Source organism: Eptatretus burgeri, chromosome 15, assembly GCF_056783735.1.
Source record: "Eptatretus burgeri isolate ZD-2024b chromosome 15, Ebu_testis_v1, whole genome shotgun sequence".
NCBI classification, from domain to species: Eukaryota; Metazoa; Chordata; class Myxini; order Myxiniformes; family Myxinidae; genus Eptatretus; species Eptatretus burgeri.
In genome coordinates, this window is record NC_140975.1 from 58447945 (window position 1) to 58475686 (window position 27742).

General features: G+C 39.2%; 1 protein-coding gene across 2 annotated transcripts in view; it reads left to right on the forward strand.

Moving 5' to 3' along the window:
• LOC147012274 (glutathione synthetase-like) overlaps nt 1-27742 on the forward strand; it is an 86619-nt gene that overhangs the window by 39025 nt on the left and 19852 nt on the right. For both annotated transcript variants that reach the window (XM_085856178.1, XM_085856177.1), the window contains exons 3-5: nt 4208-4353; nt 8434-8509; nt 8603-8754. In XM_085856178.1, coding sequence (XP_085712304.1) covers nt 4208-4353; nt 8434-8509; nt 8603-8754 — 374 coding nt within the window. The remainder of the gene's footprint in view (nt 1-4207; nt 4354-8433; nt 8510-8602; nt 8755-27742) is intronic.

The following is a 27742-nucleotide window of genomic DNA, read 5'->3' on the forward strand; positions in this document are numbered from 1 at the left end:
TCTTTGATGATTTGACATAGAATGACCCAAAGGCGATAGGTTGGGAGGGAGACAGTAGGTAGGTCCGAGCCCGCCTTCCGAGTGGCCAGTACCACTGCACTCCCTCCACCAACCTCCACTGAAAGGCAAAGGCTGGTCAACTTCATCGGCTGGCTGTGTTGCTTCGGGCGGGCCTGTGCCGGCCCACTTCATCTGCTGGCTGTTTGCTGCGGGACCTGTGCCCGTCGAATCGTCTGACGGCTGTTTTTGCTTCGGGGCCTGTGCCGGTTGGATCGTCTGCCAGCTGTGTTTGTTACACATGCCATGCCTTGCCTGTCCACCTTTGCCATCCATGCCTACTGCCCTCGTCATCTTTTGCCTCCATTCTGTTTTGCATCCCCCCCCCCCCCGCTTTGTTCATTGCCATGTGTGCCAGGATCGTCACGCAGTTTGCGAGGACTGCCCTGTTGGCAGCTACAACACGGGCCTGCAGTGGTGGCCCGTGCACCGTGTTTGCGTCCATCCATCCATTCGTCCATCCATCCATCCATTCATCAATCCATCCATCCATCCGTTGTGTTCATTGCGTGTGCCACTTGAGCTGGCACGGAGACTGTGTTGCGCAGCTCATGCGCCGTTGCGTTCATTGTGTGTGCCACTTTAGCTGGCACGGAGACTGCGTTTACGCAGCTCGTGCGCCGTTATGTTCGCTGTGTCCATTTCCGAGGGGAAGGCCTTGAACTGCGTGTGAGCAGCTGGCCACATTCCCTGTCACCTGCATTGCATGAGCCAGAGACTGCGTGCGAGCAGCCTGGCTCCCTGCTGACTTTTGTTTTGTCTCTTTGCAGAGTCCATTGATCCTGGGCCATGGAATAGTGTAAATTATAAGGTTAAGTTGTTAAGTTATGTATTGTATATGAGTGCGCCCCCGGCATGCGAGTCTTAGCGCCGGCAATTTATTTAAGTCATCCGTATGAGTGGGTTTGTTTAGTTAGTTACTCAGCCCGTAGGTTATTTATTTTGGGGACACGAATACACTGAATGCCGCACTCAGGGATCCGAAGGTAAGACGTATTAGGGGAGAACTACACATGATGGCACATGAAAATTCGACGACTCGGGACGAGTCTGTAAAAAGGGGAGGGGGTAGTGTTACGGCTGAGGAAATTCGCAATACACCATAATGGGTCCTTAGATCAGTTATGACGCTAAGTTCATGTGTAGTTAGTCCACACCCGTTGTTTAGAGGGAATATGTGTGATTCATCCGGGCTGTGACGCTTTGAGTTAGCCATTTTTCTTTCTCTATCGTTATTTTGGACCATTAAGCCGACAACAACTCAAACACCACCACCTTCGCCTCTTTACCTCCACAACTCCATCCCACAAACATCGCTTCACCGCCATTCCCAAACGATGCCCACCAACAACCAAACCACCACAGCAAACCCCCCACCACTTTTGCCTTTCTCCTTCCACAAGCAACAACCACACCACCTGCCAACACCGAACGTCGTGCTGTCCAGGGCCCGTTCGGTGATTCTTACCAAACGCGTCAAGCCACGAGTGCACATGGATGCCCTTTCGGGAGAGGAGAAACAGATCAGGAAGGCTTCACGCCCCTTTTCTTCCATCCAATGACTGAGCATCGGGTGGCATGGCCCCGCCTCCGAACCCGCTGTGAATGCGTTCCTTTTTGGAGAGGAAAACGGATCAGGAGAGGCTCACGCCCCTTTTTCTCCATCCAATGGGCGAGCGTCGGGCGGTGTGGCCCCGCCTCCAATCATGTTTTGATCCGCGAATCTGTATACAAGCTCCTCCCCCGGTCTATAAAGACGCGAGCACAACGCAGCTAGGGTGTGCAGAAAGGGGTGCAGAAAGTGGCGCTAGTCAGAAGTCGTGGAGTCTGAGTCTTGTGTTTGCGGGGATCAGACGGCGAAGGGGATGGAGCTCGGAGTGGAGGTCGAGGGACGAGTCGCCCGAGTGGAGCAGGGACGCAGAAGAGGACTTGGGGGCGAGAGTTCGTCGGAGTCGGTGCGGTCCCGAGACCCCGCTAGCGGGACGGAGCGTCCGCCATTCCCCTCTCCCGACCCTGAGCACCAACAATTCCCCCCCCCCCCATCTGCGATGAGATAGCACCGGTAACCCCGTCCGTTCCCCAACCCAACCATGGTGCCGACCAACACGTGCCTGCGCAACGCACGCCTGGAAGAGCTCACCGACCATACCAGGGGCACGGAGTCAGGCGCATTACGCGATCATTGCGGCTAGCCCGCCATCGCACCACGAGGGCGCGGGAAAGACCCCTTCCGTCTGGTGGACCTGGCCGGTCACCCAGGTCCCACGTTCATTTGGTCCACGGACCTGTCTGCCTCCTTGCCTGTGAGGGTGGCTTGTGTTTTCTTTGCTTTTTGTATGTATCTAAATTTTGTATGTTTCTAAATGTATGTGTGGCGCCAGTCTTGTAAGTAAACCTGTATAAGTGTGCTGAAAATAATTGCCTTTTTTTATTCGGTAGTAACTCTGCGTATTGTTCTTGCTTTGACTGTTATATGTGCATTTTTGTATGGCTGTGAATACGTGCTTGTCTGAGTGTGAATAAAAGTGCTTGTCAAATTGTTTCCCGTTTCGTTGTGTCCTTTCCTTCGGTTGAAAGTTCCATCTTGCATCACGTCAGGGATTGATAGTGGGTTTAAAACACCCGGTAACAAATCTGAACCGTCGAGGTCGACGATAACTCCGCTCGGTTATCCCTGTAGCACAGAACGAGCCGCTTTAGCGTTTTGTGTCCGGAGTCGACCTGTGGCGTGGTACAACTCCTCAGTACGCTACCCGCGCGGGTACTTAGGTATACCGACATTCGGTGATTCACCCTATTTCGCGTGGGTAGAATGCGGACTGGGTTGTGGTGAGGTTAAACCCCCACCCGTGACTGGCTCCTGGCAGTAGTTCCAGGAGGGTCACGACTGAATTGTCCGTTCTGGTGGGCGACGCGTCGCGATTCGATTTACGTGGCCAATCGCACGCCGGGCTGGCGAAATTCGTAACTATGTATGTATGTATGTTTGTGTGTATGTCTGTTTGTATGTATGTATGTATGTTTCGGAAATACAGCCAAAATGTTACACGATAGCACAAAAATTGTCGGGTCACCTTACTCACCATTCACCTGTGGTGTGCAGTATCAAGTTTCTTTCAAATCGGGAAACGAAAAAATGTATTAAAAAATCAATTCCCAATTCAGTCAAGAACTCTTCGAGAGAATTTGATCAATGCAAACAACCTCAGCGGTGTAGTTCGCTGGAGCTAAAAATAAATTTCTTGAAATGATTTCTTGAAAAATCTCAAACATTTAGTATAGACAAAGAACGATTTATTTTTAAGTATAAAATAAACCACCATTTTCATCTCATACTTTACGTGTTCATTAATAAATATAATTGTTTACAAGATTACGCACAATAATTTATTCGACTTTCTTTTCTCCGTTGTTTTTTTTCACATTGACGCGCAATATCAAGTTTCGTTGAAATGGGGCAACGAAAAAAAATATTTAAAAATCCCGATTGAATATTGAATTCCCGATTCAGTGTAGTACTTTTTGGGAGAATTTGATCAATGCAAACAATCTCAGCAGTATAGTTCGCTGGAGCTATCTTTTTTTCCTTTCTTTTTTTTGAAATGATTTTTTTTATCAACCGCTGTCACAACGGGAACCCAACGGGTTTACGGGTCGTCTAGTTATATATAAAGCTCTTTCTATCCACTGACTGACTGAATGTGGTGGATAAGGAGAGTACAATGGCCCCGTGACTGGCAGCCAACCCACAACTCAAGGGCACTGATCAATCCGTAGTGCCAAATATATATATATATATATATATATATATATATATATATATATATATATATATATATATATATATATATATGTAGTGCAAGTTAAAATACTCCTAATAAGCTTCAAGTCTGTAAAGAAATATTAAAAATATCTCTTCAACTTGCTGAAGAACTTGTGATCTTTCACAATACCTTTGCTGCCGGCTGAGTCCATCAACTCCACTTGCGGATCACTCTCACGACAGTGATTGGCAGGAATCGTTTTATTTGCATTACTTGCCAGGGCTGTGGAAGTTGATTTGGAGCAGCCCACATCGTGCTATACCACAGTGTAGCTATGGATTTGGTGCAGCCCACAGAACATTCATTCTTCTTGCGATTTCCTCTAGGTGGTGACTTTTCTTCCATTCATGTTGTTTCCGTCGCCTGTGCCACGTGCGCTCTTTGAGGAGGCCCTGGCCATCCAAACTGACTTCAATCTGATGGTGGACCTGGTCAGCCAGCATCACGGATTCCTGGAAAAATGCTTGAGAGGGTAATAATATTTCCTACAACAAACATCATCGGGACATTTCAGTTTTTAAGCTCGGTAGTTTGATCCAATAACTGAACACATTGGAGATTGTGATCACAACACAGCTATGGTGACACAAAGATGAGGTCATGGGACAAATGGTTAAGGGGTAGCATTCAAATTAACAATGAATTGCACTCAGATTGGTCTGCATTCCACTCACAATGCTTGTGATATTCACGAGCTGTAAAACAGGTTCATCTCTTTCCTGGTCTTTCTTCTTTCTGTTGATTTTTTTTAGCTCACCTGGAACGTAGTTCCGGAGAGCTTCGAGGATGGCGCATCGTACATCCGTCCACATATATTTGCAATTTGTTCTCTGAAACTACACATGCGATTTCAATGAAACTTTACAACAACGTTCATCACTGTTTATGTACCAAGGTATGTTCATGGCATCAACAAAATCGGGCCCTCTCAGGGTTTATGGGGGTTGCCCCCAAAATAGGTATTTGCTTTCTTCTCAGAAACGACACAATTTCGATCAAACTTCACGACAACCTTCATCATCCGTGATGTACTAAAGTTTGTTCATGACATTAGAAAAATCGGGGTCTTAGGAGCAGTAAGGGGGGTTGCCCCCCAATATATGTATTTGCTTTCTTCTCAGAAACTACACGCAATTTCGATGAAACTTGACCACAACCTTCATCACCCGTGATGTGCCAAAGTTTTTTTGTTTGTTTTTGTATACACTGTCAAGGCTCGTATTAGAGCTAACACACATAACGTACAACAAGCGGAGCAGGAAACAAGAGGGAGGGGTAGAAGGAAGGAAAAAACAGTGTGGAACAGAGAAATGAGATCTGTGGAAGGGAGAGGGGATGGGGTGGCAGGGGGGGGGGGTACACAGTGTAAACCAGATGGCCATTACAGGGACTTTTAGGTCCTTACATGACAGGGACTTTCAGGAAGGAAAGCAGGAAATTTGAAGGAGGTGGGTTTGGGGTGGATTTGCGGTGGTGGAAAAGATCGTGGTTTTGGATGGAGGAAGATAAGAGATGGTGGTGAACAGCTATTTTGAAGACCTGGAGGGAAGAGTTAGATTAAAGAGAGTGTGGGAGTTTGCTCCAAAGCCGGAGAAAAAGAGGAATGAAAGAGTGAAGGTGAGCAGTGATTCGTGATTTTGGTAGTTTTACCAGAAGAGGGTTTCTGGTGGACCTTGAGGCACCCTGTGGAAATATGGGGTGGATATATTTCAGACAGAGTTGGGGGGGGGGTGGCGAGACCGGAGAGGAGTCGGCAGAAGACAGTAAGACCACCAACCTGCCTGTGGTGAGAGAGTGAGAGACCCCAAAACTCAGCCTCATCGTGGGAGATACCATTCCATCCATTGGGACTATACATTGTGCAGAGCATTGGTGCTGCCAAAGCAGTCTCCTTGGCTATTGTGCACAATCCTGGATGGGTCGCCACTCTGACATAGGATACCAGCAATCTGGCACTTATTTTGTCGACCTTGGAAGGATGACAAGCAGAGTCAACCCCACCTGGTATTAATTCTGGAGCCGAGCAGGATTTGAACTCAGGATCCTGAGCCCACTACCGAAACCATGAAGCCAACACCAGGCATGGGAGTTACCAATGATCCTAAATAACTTGGTTTCTACAGCGTGAAGCCTAGAAAGGAGAGAGGCAGGAGCACCAGCCCAGAGGGGAGAGCAGCACTCCATCAGGCTGCGGACAAAAGCTTTGTATGTGGTCAGGAGCTCAGGTGTGCCAAGGAAGGACTTTACACGACAGAGGATTCCCAGTAGAGGATTCCCAGTAGGATTCCCAGTAGGATATAGAGGATTCCCAGTAGGTGACTGGCTTTGGAGGCCAGCTTGGAAATGTGGTTTTCCCAGGAAGGATCATGGCAGATAGTGAGACCCAGGAGCTTGAATGAAAGGACTTCAGGAGGATTTTTGAGAAAGTAGATGGAGGGCGTTTTCCAGACAGTCCTTTCGAAGAGACATAGTGAGAGTGTGAGATTTGTCAGGATTGAAAGACATGTTCCACGTGTTGGACCAGCTTGTGCTTTTATCCAGATCTGCAGAGACTGAAAAGGACTGCTGCTTGCCGATTTGAGGGATGACAGATGGTACGGAAGAGGGTGGAGTCATCAGCAAGGGGATAATGAGGATTTTCCAGAGAGTCAGAGAGATCATTGATGAAAACCAGAAAAAGAACAGGGCCCAGAATGCTACCTTGAGGAACTCCAGCCTGGACAGGAAGAGGGGATGAAAAAAACTCCATTAAGGACCACATGTTGGCTGTGACAGGAGAGGAAGTGTGCCACGGAAGGACTTTGCTCAATGGAGGATGCCCAAAATCGAGTGAGCGAGCCATGAGTGGAGATGTCCTTGGATACCATCGGAAGAGAGTTTGGTGAGTCGGGCAGGGTGCCAGACCATATTGAAGGCACGTGATATGTCGAGGGAGATCGCTCTGATTTCATGTCCGGCATTGAGGACCTCCATCCATTGTTGAGAAAGCAGGAGCAGCAAAACCAGGGTGGAGTGACCTGGTCTGAAACCAAATTGATGATCGGAAATCAAGCCATTAGAGAAGAGGAAGGATTTAATGTCTGAAGTGATGATGGATTCCATAACCTTGCTGATGATTTGGAGAAGGCTGATTGGTCTGTAGTTGCAGGGATCTGTTTTTGCACCTTTGTTATGCAGACCCTTTTAAGTTTGTTTTCAGTTTGTTTTGCACCTTCTAAGTTTGTTCGCACCATTAAAAAATCAAATGAGGTCTAAGGGGGTCTACAGGGGGCTGTCCTCCAAAAATAGGTATTTACTTTCTTCTCAGAAACTACACACACACAATTCCGATGAAACTTGACGACAACAACCTTCATCACCCGTGAGGTATCAAAGATTGTTCAAAGCATTAAAAAAAATTCGGGGTCGAGGGGGGCTTTGGGGGGGGGGAGGAGTTGTCCTGCAAAATATGTATTGCTTTAGTCTCTGAAACTACACACACAATTCTGATGATATCTCACCACAACCTTCATCACCCGTGATGTACTAAAGTGTGTTCACAGCATTAGAAAAAATCCATAGGTGTTTATTTTCTTCTCTCTTACATATTTTGTTGGTCATCCATGCCAACCAGTGGTTCCATGGTTATCTTATCCCGCCGCTACCAGTTCATTGCCCAGGGGTATTGCCCCTATTTTAAATGGTACTACAGAGTTTGTTCGACCTCTCGGAGTAATAATTCACCATTTTGAAAAATAGTTTACTTTTCTTTTTAAATTTTTATGTTTTCTTACTGCACTCTCAATTTCCGAGTTGTATTTCGGAGCTGGCTGGGACTTTAGGAATGAAAAATTGCATCAACAATCTGAATAGAAGCGTGCGGGGTTGACAATTTTTTTCACCTTGAACTAGTTTTAAGGTCATGACCTAATTATAGACATTTTTTTTTTTACATTTTTCACCATAATTCGACGAAGGTTTGTCCGATTGAAACAAAATTTCCTTCTCTGTGGAGCCTAAAGCAAAGCATATTTGTGCTTAAACTACATCATGCCACTCTGAGTTCAAGTTCAAGGTTAAATGGCGTTCTGGAAAAAACTAACGTGTTTTCTTGTAACCGCTCATTTTTGCCACTTGGCCTTCCAAGATGTTCTTGCATCATAATAGTGTACTTGCACTGAAGTTATGCACCTGATATATGATTAATAGTATCTTTGACATTCTTTTTTTCGGATTGTGACGGAATGAACAAAAAACACCTTTTTGATTGTAACTTGAATAATTTTGCCCTATTTTCATGATGTTGAGTTTTATGGATAGATTGTAGAAGGGGATGCATCTTCTGAACTTAAACACTATCCCTAAATGTTGAGGGTCAAGGTCATATGGTGGTCCGAACAAACTATGTCATCATTGGATTGTTTGCCAAGGGTAAGCCATGGGAGCCTTATCCTTGGTCATCGCTTTGTGATCGTAGATATGTTTTTATTTTTTATTTTTGCCTTTTCTTAAAGGCAGACCAAAACACTCCAGTGATATTTCCACCCAAAAACTTTTAATGCTATTTTTGAAGTGTTGTGTGTGTAGATGACTTCACTGCACGGCTGTACAATCTGTACGAGGAGGTACGAGCAGAAGGCATCAGCAAGGTAAGAAATATTTTCCTAATGAACCACAAATGCTTCGTGCATAAGTCAAGTCTAAGCTAAACGTAAATCCCTATACTGTCCCTTACTACCCAGCCCGTGGTACTAGGTATAAATCGCTCGGACTACATGCTGGACACAGAAGTGACAGAAGAACATCAAGAAGGCTTCGTGTTGCGCCAGGTTGAGCTAAACACCATTGCAGCAGGTCTTGGAGGGATGGCCTCAAAAATACCATATTTGCATCGGTATGTATACTGGGAGGTACCATATATAGAAGGTACTCTTGCTGCAGTTAACCTGGGAGTCCATCGTTTCGTCTGGGGGAAAATATATGTTGTGCTTGTTGTGAGGCTTGCCCCATTGTCCTTTCTTTCTCTCTTTCTAAACTCCCAACACATCTGAACTCATCACAATCTCGAACCACAAACACTACTCAACCTTCATCCACACCACAAGCCCCACAAACCAACAACCTCACACAGAATAACCTGCATTCACCATCGACACATACACCATACATGGTGCCCTCGACAGCGAGTGGGCACATGGATTAAGTGAGACAGGTACGGCGCTCTGGAGTGAGCGTTGCCATTGATGCAGCAATGTCGTCAAGTTCTGGACCAGCCAATGGCTGCTGGTGGATCACAGAAACCAGCCAATGAGCGCCACTGGATCGCAGAAGCATGGATTGGTTCGGTGGCAGGCAACATGCTTATAAAGTGCAATGCCAAGCAGGCAAGTGAGTGTGCCACATCTGGGAGCCACGGGGGAGTTCTGAGTCAGAACGGAGAAAGGAGTTTGAAGGGTGCCACACAGAATAGCCACACGAAGTGTTTGGAGTCGGAGTAGAGAAAGGAGTTTGGAGTCTCAGACGGAGCAGAGCAGTGACGGAGAGGTAGGGAGATCGCTGAGGAACGGGCTCTTGGGCGTGGTCACCACACACCGACCGATAGTCTCCCGAATTGTTTCTCGCTCACTCCATCTCAACTCCAGAGCATCGGCGGAGTTCGCCTATGGTCGTTTTTAGGAACCCCATCATACTTCCTCACCTCACACTCTCACACTTTCACCCGAACCCACCTCGATGACTTACTCAGATCACCAACAAATCAACAGTCGCCAACGGTTTTTTTTAATGACCTGCATTACAATTTCGCACCACATGCTGCACTTCACACAGAGCACCTCTCCACACCCCCACATCACTCACCCAGTTGGGTAGCACGTGAACCAGCCGGCTCATATTTGAGAGAAAGCAGGGTTGCATCCATGCCCCACTTCTGGCACTCATCTGTCTATCATCCTTAACTTTTTCTTCTTTTCCCGGAATGAATGCAGCGCCTAATTTATTTGTGGTAAGTGATTGTCAAAATGGGCTTCCGTGCTAGATAAGACTTTTTAATGTGTAATGTGTGGCTTTGTTTGACTTGTAAATACGTGCATTGCTGAAGTGTAAACTCTTCCAAACTATCTGGTTGTTTATGATACATAGTGTGTGATATCAGGAATTTCACCTTAAGCCAACCCGCTACAAGCAGCAGAAGCCAAAACACATAACCTACGGTAACCCTCCTACATATCGGAGAATTGATTGCCTGTTCAAAAGCACAGTACCCTGTCTTGGGGGTGGGGTGGGTTTAATTTGCCAGGAAGGCAAAGCGGGATTTGGACGCTGAACCCTCCGGAAATTACGCATCTCAGGCGGAATCTGTGGTTGTTTAACAACCCGTCAAACTGCAGGGTTATCTGCGAGGCTGGCGGCTACAGGGTCGTCATCAGCGAACTAGATTCAAGAACTCCCCTTGTAATTCACCCAGAGGCGAATCCGTAACAATATTTTAGAGGTACTCGGCTGAAAAAAGATAACGTGCAAAAATTGTGGTCTACGTTGGAAAAGGAACATTATATCCAGACAAACTGACCCGAATGTAATACCCTCTCCTTTGGCGAGGGTAATAATTAAGGAATATGAGTTACTTCGTCTTTAATATTAGTGACTTGCTCACAGTGTTTCATATTGTATCATAATATTGGTTACTATTGATTAATAATGGGGTAAAGTAAATGGCTAAATGTGATGGGAAAAATGTTGCGACCAAGATTTTTCTGCCAAAGCTTTGGGAATCAGTGCAGGATTGGGATGTTTGGAGAAATGTGACCTGACTGTCACCACAAATCTGCAACGACATGACGGAACTACATAACTGGATTGATTTATGAATTGTATCATATTTCCAATAGATTTTCTGTTCGAGTAATGCTTGAAACAGTTGTATTTAAATTAAAATGAAAATGTATATGGAATTTTCAGATGGTGAGAGCTGATAGGTTTTGAGAAGTTTTTCAAAAACCTGCTGGTGGGCGGCTCTCCTTTAAGGATGTAGGGTGATGGGTACAGCTTGAATTTGCAATGTTCTGAAAGCATGAGTGAGCTTTTCAAACTCAATGAAAATGGATTGGTCGGAGAAGACAAAGTAAAATATAAACCATGTTTTTCAATGGAGTTAAAAAAACACATTTTTCAATTCACAAATCCTGGTGTTGGCTTAGCAGTTAGGGTGGTGGCTTGGGATTCGAGGATCCTGAGTGGATCCTGAGTTCAAGCCCCGTTCACCGCTGAATTATTACCAGGGGATTGACTCAGCCTGCCATCCTTCCGAGGTCGGTGAAATGAGTTCCAGTGTAGCAGCCAAAAAGGCTGCACACGAAGGGCAGAGGTAACAACGGATTGATCAAATCTGCTATTGGTGTGTTGTAGGCATGATGGGCTGAATGGCCTCCTCCTGCACCTTAATTCCCTGTAAATCCTTGTGAGTAGGCTACTGCTGACCCCTTTTTGCATGCTACATCAGAACCATGCATGTCTCTCCTGTATTCTGTGGAATATAAAGCTCTCCACATTAATGGAACATGTCACTGTGAGACCGAAACACAAGGTGTGCTGCCCTCACATCACAGGCAGGTAGGTTGATTCTCTTTTTTTTTTTTAACTACCTCTACTTTGGTCTAACATCCCCCCCCCCCTGCTGTCTGAGTCCCCTGACACTCCCCAGCAACTCCTGCCTTCCACAGGCTGTTCTATCTCATTCTTCCCAAGTGTTGGTCCCTTGCCCCACTATCTGTTTATACTCTTTAACACCTTGTTGTTCCATTTTGCAAAAATTTATTCATATAATTTTATTTCTCAGCATGGAAGGGAAGCCAATTAGTCAGCATCGTCCGGAGTTAAAAACAGAGGTTACGAAAATTGATAACAGACTGCTGATTTCCTTGTTTGATGTATGAACACCCTGTGGTTGCAAATTTCATGATAGAATGCCAGGGTATCCTAATACTGACCGTGCATGTGTGTGCAAGTAGCTGTACTTAATGATGCAGTGACTTGCCAGATCCACATCACTTCACTGGCAGAGCAATAAGTGAAGATTGCACCAGAAGCTTCTGCCAGCACTGGAGTTATTGGTGGATCTTAATGATCCACTGGTGTGTCTTTAGTGAGTTGTCACCAAAACCCTTACTAAAACAAATTCCTGCCATGACTGACTAATGGGAGGACAATGGCAAACTGTCCAGTGCAATCCTTCTGGAGAGTGTTTTACCGATGTTCTGTCAAGCATTTGATACATTGATGATTATGATGATAAAGATATTGATCAATTGTGTGGATATTGGTCAATGCTCCATTTGTTGCAAAATTCCAATTGGCCAGATCAACATCAGGTTAGGTCAGGTGTGGGAGCATGTGATGGAGCAGCGTGTTACTGTGTCCACTTTCCGTCGGTACTCCAGGGCCTCCGTCTGGCCACCCCCCAGGCAGATGCCTGGCCCTTCCACATCTCCTTGAGATACCAATCAACCTGCTGCAACCACGAGGCATGTGATCGGCTCATTGGCCTCCTCCACTCACGAGACTCCCACGCTGAGAGAATCTGGTGAGCAGGATCAGCGTCAGGAAAACGAGCCACATGTCCGTGCAACCATAGCTGACGCTCATGGACTATGCAGGTAACAAATCTCATTTGAGTCTCTCAGAAACCGCTCATTGAACACAAAAGTCCGACCAGCAATAGCCAAGGATTCTCCGAAAGGTACCAAAGGAATTACGTCTCCGTCTCAGATCCTTGGTCAGAGTCCAAGTCTCAGATCCAGAGAGCAAGACTGGAAGCACCAAAGACCTGAAGACTCAGACTTTCGTCCTCCTGCACAGTACCAACAGTGCCAAACCCCATTATCCAGTGAATTCATGACTCTCCAGGCCCGACCCAGAGGTCTATTGACCTGTGGCTCACAGTCAGAAGAGACATTAATATCACTGCCAAGGTAAGTGAATCTCTCCATGACCTCACCATCCTCACCACAAACAGAAAGAGACAAGATAGCAGCATCCAAGATGTCATTGTAAGCCTGGATCTTAATTTTGACCAAGGAAACTCATAATCCCAATAGTTCTAACTCCTCATTCAGCACCATGAGGGCCCCCAAAAGGTTATCCAGAGTTCCCTCAGACATGATGCAGTCATCTCTGAAATCAAGGTCAGAGATGTTGACATTCCTAAATTATGCACCACAGCTTGACCTCTCTGACATCCTTCCCAGAATCCAATCCAAACAAGCGCTGAAAAGTATGGGGTCAGTACACACTCCTGATGAACTCCAGTAACAACTGGAAATAAGTTGGAGATGGTACCACCACATCTCACAGCACTCTCAGTACCAGAGTGTAGTTCAGACTTCAGATTGATCAGTTTTGGTGGCACCCCACGAAGACCCAGAAACCTCCAGAGGGCATCACGATTCACTGAATCAAACGCTTTGCAGAGATCAACATTGGCTGCAAGCAGCCCCTGCTGAAACTCTCACCTGCGTTCTGTGAGGACACGAAGAGAAAGGATACGGCCAATCATCGACCTCTTTAGTGTAAAGCCTGAATGCTCTGGGCACTGGTACTCAAGCAAATGGTGGCAAAACCTATCAAGAATTATCCGAACAAAGACCTTGCCCGGCACTGAGTGCAGCGTCAACCCTCGGTAGTTGTTGTAGTCCTGGCGATCACCCTTCCATTTCCAGAGAGGGACAACAAGGCCCCTCATACAGTCAGTGGGGATGATGCCTGTGTTCCAGGCAGAGCACAGAACTGCATGCAACAACATGAGTACAGCATTTCCACCAGCCTTGAGGGGTTCAGTATGGATGCCACAGATCCCAGGAACTTTACCCCATTTCAACCAATTCACCACACCCTGTGTTTCCACAAACAAAGGTGGATCACAGTTGATTAGAAGGTCAGCAAAAGGGATTATAACACCCCTGACATCCAACTCAGCAGCTGGTGGATCATCCGGGTCCAGCCACTCAAAGTAACTGGCCCTGCGGACCTTCACTTCGGACCCCTCTGTCAAGAACCCACCACCTTCCACTCTAACTGCAGTTCACCAAGGGATGGGCTTGGAGAAATGCAATACGCAAATTCCCCTGTAAGCAGGATGAGAATTAGTTGACCACAGGTGATGTTCTACCCCCTCACAAATTCCTCGCACATAGGCCTCCTTGTCTACCCTTAACGCACATGCAGTTTTACGCCTCAACTCCCTGAACAGCTCAGCTCTGCCATTCAGCCTGGCCCCGTGACTCTGGTCAGTGGTATCCAGTGTCCATTGAGAGACAAAATTCTTCTTCACCCTTCAGTGAGTTCCAAGATATCCACTTGTAACATCAAAGATGGTGGTCCTGAAGGCACTCCACAACTCTTCAGGATTCCCCAAAGTGCCCAGACCCCCGAAATCCCTATTCAGCCTGTTCGCAAACTCCTCAGCTACCCTTTCATCCTTGAGCTTGCCAACTTCCAGCCTAGACTGGGATGGTGCCATTCTCCTGGATTTATGCTGCAACCTCAGAGTTGCTGCCACAAGCCTGTGGTCAGTATTGAGGAACTGGCACTCTGGTAGACCCTGCAGTTCTGGATCATCCTCCAGCGACCCTCAATGAGCACATGGTCAATCTCGTTTGCCACACTGTCAGCGTTTGAATATCAAGTCCAGCGATGAGCCTGTTGGCACTGAAACCATGAACCGGCCACCCTAAGTCCATGACTTGTTGCAAAGTCAAGGAAATTTGAGCTATTCTGGTTCACCGTTACAGACCCATGGGGACCAACACACACCTCATAACCATCGCTATCAGTTCCAGTTGAAGCACTGAAATCCCCCAAGATGAGGAGAGTATCTCGCCTGGAGCACTGATCAACTGCAGACTCCAGCATGGCATAGAATGTGTCCTTCACGGAGAGATCACTCGCTTCAGTCGGAGCATAAACAGAGACCAGGGAAATGATGCCGAAGTTGTGACGAATCCTTCGTCTCATAATACTCTTGTTGACCAGTGTTACCTCAATTATCATTGGAGTCAGCTTATTGGACACAACTACAGGAACTCCTTGGGCATGGCAACCATCAGAGCGACCAAACCAACAATAGTTGTGACAACCCACCATGATCCAGTGCCCGAACCTCAGAGAATGCTGCATTACCGATGTTCAAATGCTTGAGCTCAGGTGATAAAATAGGCAGGTGATCATCCTCTCTTTGTGATAGGACATTCCAGGCACCCATCCGAAGGGACCGCTTCAGGTTAATCCAAGGAGACCGCCGTCTGGTGGACGACACCTCAGCAACACCATGACACACACTCCCGCAATCTGACCCAGGAAGGTTACCAGTAGGGTAAGAATACTGATTATGGCTCACTTTTCCCCATGTAAATGAATGGGGGATTTTCAGCGATTTATATTTTTTTTCCCTAAAAATAAATCCCCTTTTTATCCCAAGGTATATTTATTTGTCTCCCCTTCTAACTTGGAGGTTGAACCTCATTGAATTGAACACCTGAGGGTTGAACAGCTCACTCATTGAACCTATAAAGATTTGTTCATTCTCAAATTCCTTCAATAGTTTAATTTTCTTTGCACAATAATCCCCATCTAAAATATTGACAAACAAAACATTTGAATCTTTATATTTTTTAAGATACCCCTTTTGTGCCATTACGAAATGATAAACTTCTCTTAATGCTCTTGTTTGACCACCTCCTGAGCCACATATCATTTTGAGATTATAGTAAATTGTTTTTTCATTGTTCAATTGATAACCATCAAAGTTTTCAGTCCATTCAAGGATATTCATTTTTTCTTTACATCCTCTATCTTACTATTTTTTATATTAATCAACTTATGTGTGTTATTTAACTTTTCTTTATTTAGGTTTTCAGTAAGACTTATTTGATATCTTTGACATGCATTATGTTTACCATTTATATACCAAGACTGAGATTTTCTCCACTCTTTAGTTTGATTAATACTTGGTTTAATCCATTTATATATTGTGAAAAAACGCTATGTAGCCCTTAAAAACCCTAACCCATCTTCCCATCGTTAAAACATAATCTATTTTATACACTCTATCATACAATATCCATATGGAACACAATCTATTCCATTATCTAAAATAATTCTCTTATCATCATAGACTCCTAATGCCTTTTTATTTACTTCTTCGCTATATATGTTAGGTTTATAACTTCTTATTGTATTCATTTTCCTATATTCTTCTTTCTTATTCATCAAACAATTATAATAATTTCTAAAAAGTTATTGATTTCTTTATTACATATTTCTTTATTCCCTTTAACCTCTTATCAATCTGTTCACCATACTTATAAGCATATGCCTTTGCTCTCAATCCAATAAACTCACTCATTACTTTTCCACCCAACTCATCCTTAAACTTACCAATAACCTTTTCATTCTTTTTGGAAAATAACTCACTCTTCTTGCTGAAATTACTTGTATCATATACTCCAATATTTTTCTTCATATCTTCATAAACATCATCAGTTTTTATATCTAGGATAAAACTATCAGTATCCATATACAACAATGAAACATTTTCACCATACTCTTTCTTTAAGTCATTATACAAATAATCATACATCAATATCTTTGATAAATCAAGAACTGCTGTTCCAATATAAATTGGTTTATCCATTACAATACTTTCCTTTTTCATATGAATTGCAGAAAAGTTCTCTGAAAAAACCTCTTCTCTCTCAAAACTTGGTTTATTTATCAATCTCGAAGCTTCTTTCCAAGATGTTGCGAATCTAATGTTTTGCCTGTTTCTAACATTTTCCATAGTCTTTCCAAATACAGCATTATTCATTAATTTATAAAAGTCCCCTTCAAATTTTACTTTTGTATTTGCTCTCATATCTGTATTGAATTGAATATACTTTTTCACCCAAGGACTTTGTTTAAATTTTAAAACTCTATGAATTTTAGCTACTCTCAATCCTTCTCTCACAAACTGTTTTAAGCTTCTCTGATGCAAAACATATCCCTCTTTATCATAGAATGTTGTTAATAACTTTTCTGTTGATTTACCTTTAATATTAAAACTTTTATGATAATCACTTAACCATTCTTTCTTTGGAGTTTCTTTCTCACATGCAAAAAGGAAGATCTTTATGCTTATTATGAAGATCACTCGGGTACCTCAAATCAACTTCAAAATAATAACCTTCTTCTTCGTCATTCAATTCCTCTTGAGAAGAAATAACAATATTCATCAAAGCCTTTTCATAATTCTTTTCTTCCACCCACTCTAATTTACCATAAGGTAGAGATTGAGACATTGCCCATCCATACAAATTATTAGCATCAAAATACATCAAATAATTACTATCTTTTTCACTATCATAATTTGGGAGATATTTATTATTTGCTTTAGCATATCTTTTTGAACATACTTGTGATATTCCACCTCTCTTGGACTTCTCAATCATCAAAAGCATATCCACATCACTGATTAAATCTATATCTTGTTTTGTCATTTTCAACATTGCACTCCAAGCTAAACCAGGAGCTGTGAAATAGTGGGCAGGATCTAATCCATAACAATTTTTATTATGACAGAGTGATCTAAAAGCTTCAAACACATCAGCTAACAATAAAACATCTGTTTTTAGATATAAATCGTGATATTCTCCAAGGTTCTTTATCTTAAATATTTTCCATATTTCTTGTGCGTGTTTATATTCCTTATCACTTATCTCTTCTTCATAAAGGTTATTATAGAAACTTTCTTTTGAAGGAAGTTGTGTTTCTTTAAATCTCATAAATGAATCCATATAATCATAAGGATAAATTCCCTTACTTGTAAGAATTTTCTCTTTACTTTGAATTTCATTCCTTGTTTGAATTTCCTCTCTCGTAAGAATTCCTTCTTTAATCAGAATTTCATCTTTAATCTGAATTTCCTCTTTAGTGAGAATTTCCCTCTTTTGGAAAGAATGAATTAAGATTTGGAAAAGAGTCTGTGGAGCTTAGATTTGATGCGAGGTAGGCTAGTGGTGTTCCCATAAACTTGTAAGAATCTAAAAACCTAATACGAGTTATAGGTTTTGTGAATATCATTTTTGAAAATGAAATATACTTTTTGACTTGTGTTTGTTATAGCAGAAATATTCCCTGGTGTTTTTGAAAGTTCATTTATAAATAGATGTGTATCATAGTTGGCGCTGTTGTGAAGAAAGACTGGAATAAAAGAAGGTAATTTATAATTAAGATTACAACAGGAATGAGCGGGACCTCTATATTTACCAGTAAGATGACAATGGTCTCTAACTTTAAACTCCTTAATTTCCCCTCACAAATATGACAGATATTGTTCATTCTAAATTCTAATTTTTCTTCTTTGGTTAATTTCATCGGTTCATTTGTTTCTTTCATTAATTTAGTGAGTCTTATACAATCCTTTTCTAATCGTTTTACAAACTCTTGTGAAGCATTTTTTCCACGATAATGTTCAAGTTTGTTATACTTTTCTCCAACAGATGATTTGATATAATAACAAAAACCACAAGGAATATGTTTTTGATATTTATTTGTATATGGTTCTTTTGGATTAGGAGAAGCAGTATTTATCTTTTTAAGGATACATTCAAAATCAGCGTATATCACAAATGGGTGCATGATAGATTTATTATAATCTTCAAAATAAATCTTTTCACCAGGTTTAGGCATTGTAATTACAGCTGATTTATGATTACTACAATATTTTGAATGTTGTTCTAATCGTTCTTTTGTATGAAATGAATTAAGACATCGCTTACAAGGATATATTTTGTTTGCTGTTCTGAATACCTGAGAAGAGATTAATCTTGATAAATTATTGATGTATGTGTAATGTGAATTCTTTCCAACACTAAAATATAAAAGGTCAATGTGTGTTTCTTCATTTTTATAGTTGTTTGAAATTTTTAATATTTGAACTTTGTTTGTATCCGTTAATCCATATACATTAATAGAAAGATTATTCTTTTTCTCAAATTTAGGAATATCTGTTAATGGCATTGGGAATTTAAAATCTTTAATGTCCAAGGTATTCTCATATTTCATATATTGTTTTACTCTTTCTGAATTACATTTTGGTGGATGTAAGTGAGCAAGAACAGACCAGAGAAAACATTTATTATCATTGTTCTTAATATTAACAACTGCCTTCTTTAGTTTTATTTCTTTTGGTAATTCAATATAAGAAGAAGCTTTAAGAGGGTTTGATTTTAGAATGTGTATATCTAAAAAGATGATTTTTTTAATATTGAATCCACTTCCTACCACTGTATTATCAACATCCTCCTCTTGTCTTGATAGTTCTTCATAAACCCCACTATTCAAAAAATCTTGAAATGATGTTATAAAATGAAGATCTGTTCTCATATAAGGAGTTTGTTCTTCATCTTGTCTTTTCATATTCATTTTCACTCCCATATAAAACTTTAAAGTTTTTATTTCTTTTAATGTCTTTTTAATAAATTTTTTCAACATCAGGTTTCACTATTTCAATTGATTCAGCTATTGATGATGGACTGGGTTCTCCAAATTGAAAAATCCTTATTTTTATATGCCCTTTAAATGCCTCATCAGTGTTTTTAATATAATAGTCTCCCTTTACTTTAAACTCATTTTTCTTGTGTTTTTGTGATTGAAGATGTTGATTATAACTACTCTTCAAAACATCCTTTGAACAGATATCACAATGTTTTCTTTCCAACTCAAGAGGAGATATTTGATGAAATAGATTAAATGTGTGTTTGTTGGTTCGGAGGTGTTTTCTATAATGTTTATATTCGTGATTACAAACATCGCAGTACGTTGTATTCACCATATTTATAGAATAAAACTTTGCTTAAACTAAAATTTTCTTGATGAAAATTTCGTTTAATTTATAGGTGAATCTGTGCTTAAAAACATTTTATCCTCCAACTTTTTCACTTAATAAATACAATGTTTCAAGACACAAAGACAAGTTTCAATCAATCTCTTCATCTGTTAAAGATACTGAGAAATATGTCAAGGATGTAAAATTGAACAAAGATAAATATAACAACTATTGGATAAAAACTATTATGGTAAATAATATGAGTTCTTCAATTTCCTTCAGTGGAAGGGGCTTTTAGTATACCTGGTAGAACATCAATTAAAGTATCTCTAACAAAAGTTTCTCCTCTCCTTCTAGTAATATATTCAAAACTAGAAAAAGCAATGAAACAAGAAAAAGTATCAAAGAACAAAAAACCTTATGGATGAAGCTTTAGAAAGAAAAGATAAGACCATCTGTAATATGCAAGGAGAAATTTGTATTTTTTTCAACAACCCTAAAGATGTAAATCTTGATGAAATAAAGGATGTTAATATATCAGGTGAAATGACATTTCGTTCAATAGTAGTTAACGATAATTTTAAAATTACCTTTAATATAAAAAATGTTGTCGTTGAATCTGATAATGAAAAAAGTATATCGATATCGATGGTAATATACAACTAAAAGTATAGATGAATTTCAGTTTAAGTAAAGTTTTACTTTATAAATATGCTAGACTTTCCTGATTCTCCATATGACAAATTTGAGAATTGTCCTGCGTGTGAAAGACAGGGATTAAACACAGAGTCAAAAGCCTATAAACAATGTATATTCTGTGATTATCTTCTAATTAATGATAATAAAAAATATAAAAGGAAAATAATTCTTTTTAGATTTACACCAAAAATGAATTACTTTACAAGATTGATTAGAGAAATGAATGTAAAGTATGAGGATGATAACACACCTTTCCTTACAAGGGAAGAAACTGAACGTATAAGAGAAATGTTCAAAGGATTGTTGTTGTATATTATTCATGGATGTAATTTTCAGGGAAATATCAACACAAGATATTGTATAAATAAAATAATGGATTATCTTGAAATTAAACCTGAACTTAGGATAAAATATAGAGTTTCTAAAAAAGCCAATAATAAATTAAATAACCTGTTTTTCAAATATATAAATGAATGATTTTTTACCTATTTGGGAAAATAAGATAAAATTTAACAACCATAAAAATCTCCCAAATTCATTAAGATGTCTCATAGTTGGTTCAAGTGGATGTGGAAAAACCTGCTTACTTTTAAAAATGCTCCTCACTCCCAACTTTTTAGATTATGATAATTTAATAATTTTCACAAAGTCGAGTTTTCAACCAGAGTATCAACTACTCTCACAAGGTTTTAATGCTGGTCTTCAAAAAGAAGATATAATAGGTTTATTTAAACGTCAAAAAACCTAAATGATTATAACATTGAAGATATAATTCAACTATTTTGTGATACACAGAGATGTAAAAAGAAATCAAATCTTATAACTTGTATTCTTAGTGATAATACGGATGATATACCGTCTCCCCAAGATTTGGATAAATCAAAAAGAACCTCGTTATCTTTGATGATTGTGTTAATGAGAGAAACCAAACGGTAATGGACAGCTACTACACAAGAGGGAGACATTCTTCTTGTAATTGTATTTATCTTAGTCAATCGTACTTTCAACTTCCTCGTCGTTCCATCAGAAACAATGCTAATACTTTTATTTTATTCAAGTTAAATTCAATAGATATCAATAATTTTTGGAGAGATAATTGTTCTACATTATGTAGTAAAAAGAAATTTGAGGATTATATGAAGCACACGACTGAAAAATATAAATATATTGTTGTGAAACAAGATGAGATATTAAGGGATATATTTTTTGTTTTATAAACAATTACATATATAAATGACAACTATTATTATAAATCTTGTGGGTAAATCTGCTTCTGGAAAAAACTTTCATAAATCAAGGTTCTTGTGTAGTACAAATGAGAATATTGTAAATTTACTTAAAAACACCCGTGATACGCATTGTATCAACAACAACTAGAGCAATAAGACCTGGAGAAGTAAAAGGTGAAGATTATCACTATATTTCAGTGGAGGAACATATGCGATTGAGGAATGAAGGACAAATATTTGAGGAGGTTTCTCTTGGTACAACAAAATATTCACATTGTAAGAGTGAGTTAAAGAAACTAAAATCTGGTGGTGTTGGGATATTAGAAACTAATCCAGAAGGAACGAGACAAATTATTAAATATCTGAGCGGAGTGAAGATTTTATCATTCGGTTTTGATGTTGATGAAGAAACTCAACACAAACGTATGAAAAGCAGAGATGCAAGGATTAGTGAAGAAGAAATTACAACTCGCATTAATGTTAATAAAGAATTTGATGAAATATTTAAAGAAAAGGATTTATTTGAACACATCTACTTGAATGATGAAGAAAAGGAAAATTTCCCTGTTGATCTTTACAATTCATTAAATGATATTTTACAATAAATAAATGGATACAAAAGAAAGAGCAAGAAGATTTAAGGAACATCAAGAGTTGGTTTCAAAAGTTGTAAAACAACAGGAAGACATAAAGAAGAAACGCAGACAGAAACTAACGGGCGAAGAAGCATTTGAAAAAAAACAAGAGAAATTTTTTAAACCACTTTTAAAAACTTCCCAAGAAAAAATGAAAGATGTTTCCACAGTTCCCACAGTAGAATATACTCCTAGAAAGCTTCAAATGTTAAAAGATTTCAGTCAAATGACGGAGGAAGAATTAGAGCATTTAGGAGAATTAGAATATGATGATGAAGGTTTATTTCAACAACTGGAAGAGATTAATCAACCCCCTGATTATATTGTGAATGCTGTTCAAAACAATGAATATTCAGCGGATTCAAAAACCAAAGCAGGACTCATTCCAACAGAACAACCAGCAATATTTCATCTTGTTCAAGAAAAGGTATTGATATTTAATGATGAATTAAGGTTCTTAAGTTCTGCTCAACCCCCTGTTAAACTAACTCCGAGATTAATGTTTCTTCTCACAAAAGATGGAAGACAAGGTTCAACTGTGAGGGATGAATCAAAGTATATTGATAAACCATTGGATATGGAAAATAATGATGATAGAGTATATATTGATTTGCTGAACACTCTAAATTATAAGGTTATTCTTTCTGGTAAAAGTAGGAAGAATGAGAAGGAGAAACACATTATTCAGGCTTTAAGTATCCTTGGTTCAGGTATTAGTTTTCTTCCAAATGACCCATCGCAATTAGTTAATGGACTGTTATTGTTGTTCGGCAGTAAGAAGGCTGGAAATAACAATTGTTTTAATGAAGCATCAGCCATTTTAGACCAGTTGATGAACATGAAAATAATTAATAAATCTCAATATAAAGACATTTTAACTCATATTAAATAAGATGAGAAGCACAATCCTGAGTTTTAATTTCACAACAAGCGACCACACATCTTCATTCCCATACCCACTACAACTTGACACAACAAAAGAATATGAGGCATCTTTATTGTCCATGGAGACTTATAATACCTTATTTAATATAACCGAGAAAAAATGACAAGTTTAGTTATAATCCGGAAGTGGATACAAAACGATAACAGTCTCACTCCGAGCATACGAGATTTCTCAAATATCTTCCGAAATTGCTCGTCTTATGAAAGAACAGGGTGATGAACCAAAAAATATTGTTATAAACATTCAAAAACATACTTCAAAATCAACGATTAAAGTTAAAAATAACTACAAGGTTGATTTCACAATTGATAATTCATTTAGAGAGTTATTAGGTTTCTCCTCAAAAAAGATTGAAACTAATGGGACGTTTTACAGTGATAATGTCATTCAAATATCCTCAGGAATAAATTCGGTGTTAATTCACTGTGATTTGATTGATGGTGCTTATAATGATGGATTAAAAACAAATACAATATTTTCATTCAGCGCATACTCAACCCCAATTGGTTATAAATTCAATATGGAGCCTAAAAATTTGGTTTATCTACCTGTGTCAGGAAAAACCATACACAGAGTAAATTTTAGGATAACCGACCAAGATAATCGTGTGATTTCTTTTAATGGAGAAGTTATATCCATCAGAATTCACCTACGTGAAGTTTTTCAATAAATAAATACGATGGTTATTGTGAGGAAGCACGAGTTGGGAAAATATAAAATAATTACAGGGGATGGGATGTTCCTTTCCCGTACTACAAGGGTGAAGGTATGTATCTTGGTAGAGGATACTATAAACCTAAGAGACAAAGGGGTGTTGGACATCAATTTAGAGGAGATGGGATAATTGATACTCTCATGGGTATTGGTTCAACTATTCTTAAACATAAAGACCTAATTGGTTCAACTGCTTCTGCTGTGGGAAATGTAGCAGGTGCTGTAAAGAGTATAAAAGATGCTCAGAAAGAATCTCATAAATTACAAGCAATAAAAGAAATTAAGAAAGGTAAAACTCAGTTGTCCCCCAAGAACGACAGAAAATAATTCAAATACTTGGATCAGGGTTTCAAAAGTTTTAACATCTTTTTTCCTAAATAAATACAAGTATGGAAGCAATTGATAGTATCTATGATTTGGATGATACTATTATTATCTCAAACTCCACTAAAAAGAAGATTACTTCAAGGTAAATGCAATAACTGGAACAGACTGGAATACAAATGGTACAAAAAGTTTTGAAATAAATAATCAACAAACCTATTTGAATCTCTCCGAAAGTTTCTTGTTGTGTAAATTTAAATTCACTAAGGCTGGGAATAACACAAACGCTACACTTGTAAATGATTTCTTCTGGAAAATGTTTGATAGTGTGCGATTGTATATTGGAACACAAGAAGTTGAAGCGGTTGATTATGTCTCTGCTGTATCTGAAATGATGAAATTTACACTCTATACATTCAGTGATAGAATGGGAAAGGGGTCTGTCGAAGGTTTTATTCCTGATATGTCAACGGGAACAAACACAGACCCTGGATATATTCAAAGGAAAGGAATGTATAATGATGATACAAAAGCAGAAAATAGTTTTACTGTGGCAGTTCCTCTTAAAGGTATATTTGGATTTTGTGATTATGATAAAGTTCTGTATGGTCTTAAAATTAGATTTCAACTACAAAGGAATGATAATGAAAATAGATTGCTTTTTGGTGTTGGTAATGCTTTTGGTGATCAGAATAAATTTGTAATTGAGGAGATGAGTTGGTATATCAGTGAATATACTCCTAATCTTAAAACAGAAGAGATGTTGAATCGAAGACTTAACTCAAAAAACCACTCAGTGTATCATACCTCAAAAGAAGATGTCAACACGTTAAACTCAATCAAACTACTTACACGTGGAATTTGGGTGTTCTGGAAGGAAAGCCACGATATCTGTGGATCATTTTTAAAAAGCCAGATGGTGATACTGCGACTGATAAGAATAATGCATTGAGTGATAATGCTAAGGTGAAACAACTTCGCTGCTTTCTCTAGATGGAACATTTTATCCACGAGATAGATTGGAAATTAATTGGGAAAAAAATGATTTTGCTGAAGCATACAAGTCTTACCAAAAGGTGTGTGGAAAGTAATGGAAATAAAGAACCTATTTTGGATATGACAGCATTTAAAAGTTTGTATACAATCTATACGTTTGACCTGAGCGCTCAAAAAGAAACTATAAAGTCTAATCGAGTGGATACTTCCCTATACATTGAAAGAGGAGAGAGTGAAGAAGTTGATACATATTGTTTGCTTTTGGAAGAAACAGAATTGCAGATTAATACAGATAATGGTGTGATGATTAGTCTCACATAATTTTTTGTTAAATAAATGAGTGGCAAAGTACCAACTGGGGTATATGTTAATCAAATCAATCTTCATAAACTATCATCTTGTGTTCAAAATCAAAAGCCTTGTACGATTAACGTTAATACAATTCAGAGAAAAGGAGCAGTAAGAATTGATGTTTTGCTCACAAGAGAACAGGTTAAAATCTTGAATGACACTGGCTCACTTAAAATTAAAATGACAAAACCAATGTTGAAAAAATATTCAATAAGAGAGACGAGTGGAGGATTTCTCCCATTTCTAATTCCTTTATTTGCTGGTTTAAGTGCGGTTGGAGCATTGACGGGTGGTATTTCAACAGCGGTCAAAACTGCCAACGAAAGGAAGGCTCAACTCCAGGCTCAAAAAGAATTGGAAAGACATAACAAAGAGTTGGAGAAACAAATTAGTGGAAGTGGTGTAATTGTAGATTTTGCTGAAAAACTTGAAGGTCTGCCTGATAAAGCGAGATTGTTAGTTGGAGATATGCTTTCTTCTATAGCACAAGCAGGTGTAAAATTAACGAAAAGAGGTAATGGATTATATCTTTCTAATAAATAAATGAGCATTGATGAGTGGTTGAAAGAATTTGGAAAGAATACAACATCAAATTTACAACTTGCCAAATATTGTAAGAAATTAAAAATTCATAATGTGGTTATTTGTATGAGAGATGAATTAACAAATGTGTCGAAACATACAAAGAATATTATTATGAACTTAGAAGATAATGATGGGAACGGTTCTCATTGGGTTTGTATTTTTAATAGTCAAGACAAATATTATTTTGATAGTTTTGGTCTTCCACCACCTGTTGAAGTCATAAAATTCTTACAGAATGGTGTTTATCAAACATTTCAAGTCCAAGAATTAAATTCCAAGTGTTGTGGTCAATTATGTCTATATGTGTTATTTCAACTCAACAAAAATTAAAAAATTTTATGATATTATTTTTAATCTAATATAAATGACTTATGTTGGTAAAGATGGTTCTATCTTTGGTGTATCTCAAGAACTGGATATTGATTTATCAAATTATTACACAAAGGCACAGGCTGAACGACATAAATATAATATAAACAAAAATATTAACATGAAAAATGCTTATAAATTAAAAAATTATCCAAGCCCGACTGACGCAAATGACTTGGTGAGATTAAGCGATTTATCACAATATATATACTTAAATAAACGGCTGTGTATTCTAAAGATACAGAAGTGTTGATATTATCTCCAGGTCATACAGAATTCACAGTTCGAATTAAAATAAATTTTTATAAAGAAGGGCGTATCGTTTGTATGAGAATAGAACAATGGGGGTATGATATGAATGATTTAGGGTATAATTGGTCATTTAAAATTAACCTCGAAGACCTGGAACAATTAAATCAGTCTCGTAAGGAAGAATATTATCCACTTGGTATCGAGAATGAGTTTTGTGGAGCCACGATTAGTAAACAACAAATAAAAGAATTTAATAAGGGTAAATATAATAATGGTTTTGCCCTTGTTTATCTCATGAAAACAGAAAAACAGGATTATATATAATAAGTAAGGAAATACAAAATGATTTAACTATGGGAAGATGGGGAGGTGTTTCGTGCCATAATATTATTCTAACATATATTTCTAATACATAAATGACAGCAAGAAGGCTTCAAGAAAATTATCATTTCTGTGTTCAAGCATACCTTCAAGAAAAGGGTATTCGGTATTTTAATAAATATGTTCTACAACATAAGAATGAGGTATTTTCAATAAAAGATTGGCATTATGCTGATGTTGATAAACCAACAACTTTAGATTTAATTAGAATGTTAAATAATGAAAAAAATTATAAGGTTAAGAAAAGGTAAGGCTCTTTTAGAAATTCAAAAGAAATTTTATTGGTATCCTGTTGTAAAAAAAATTATTTTGGATACAGGAATAACAAGAAATCCTGATGAATATATGTATAATATTCTATGGGGTGTAAACGATTCAAGTATAGTAAGGGATGAGGAAGGAGTTGAAGAAGAGAGGGAAGAGGAGGAAAAGGAGGAGGAGGAGAGAGAGAGAAGGAGGAAAGAGAGAAGAGAGAGGGAGGAAAGAGAGAGAATGAATAAATATCAAAATATGGAAACCAGTGAGATTCAAAAAGAATA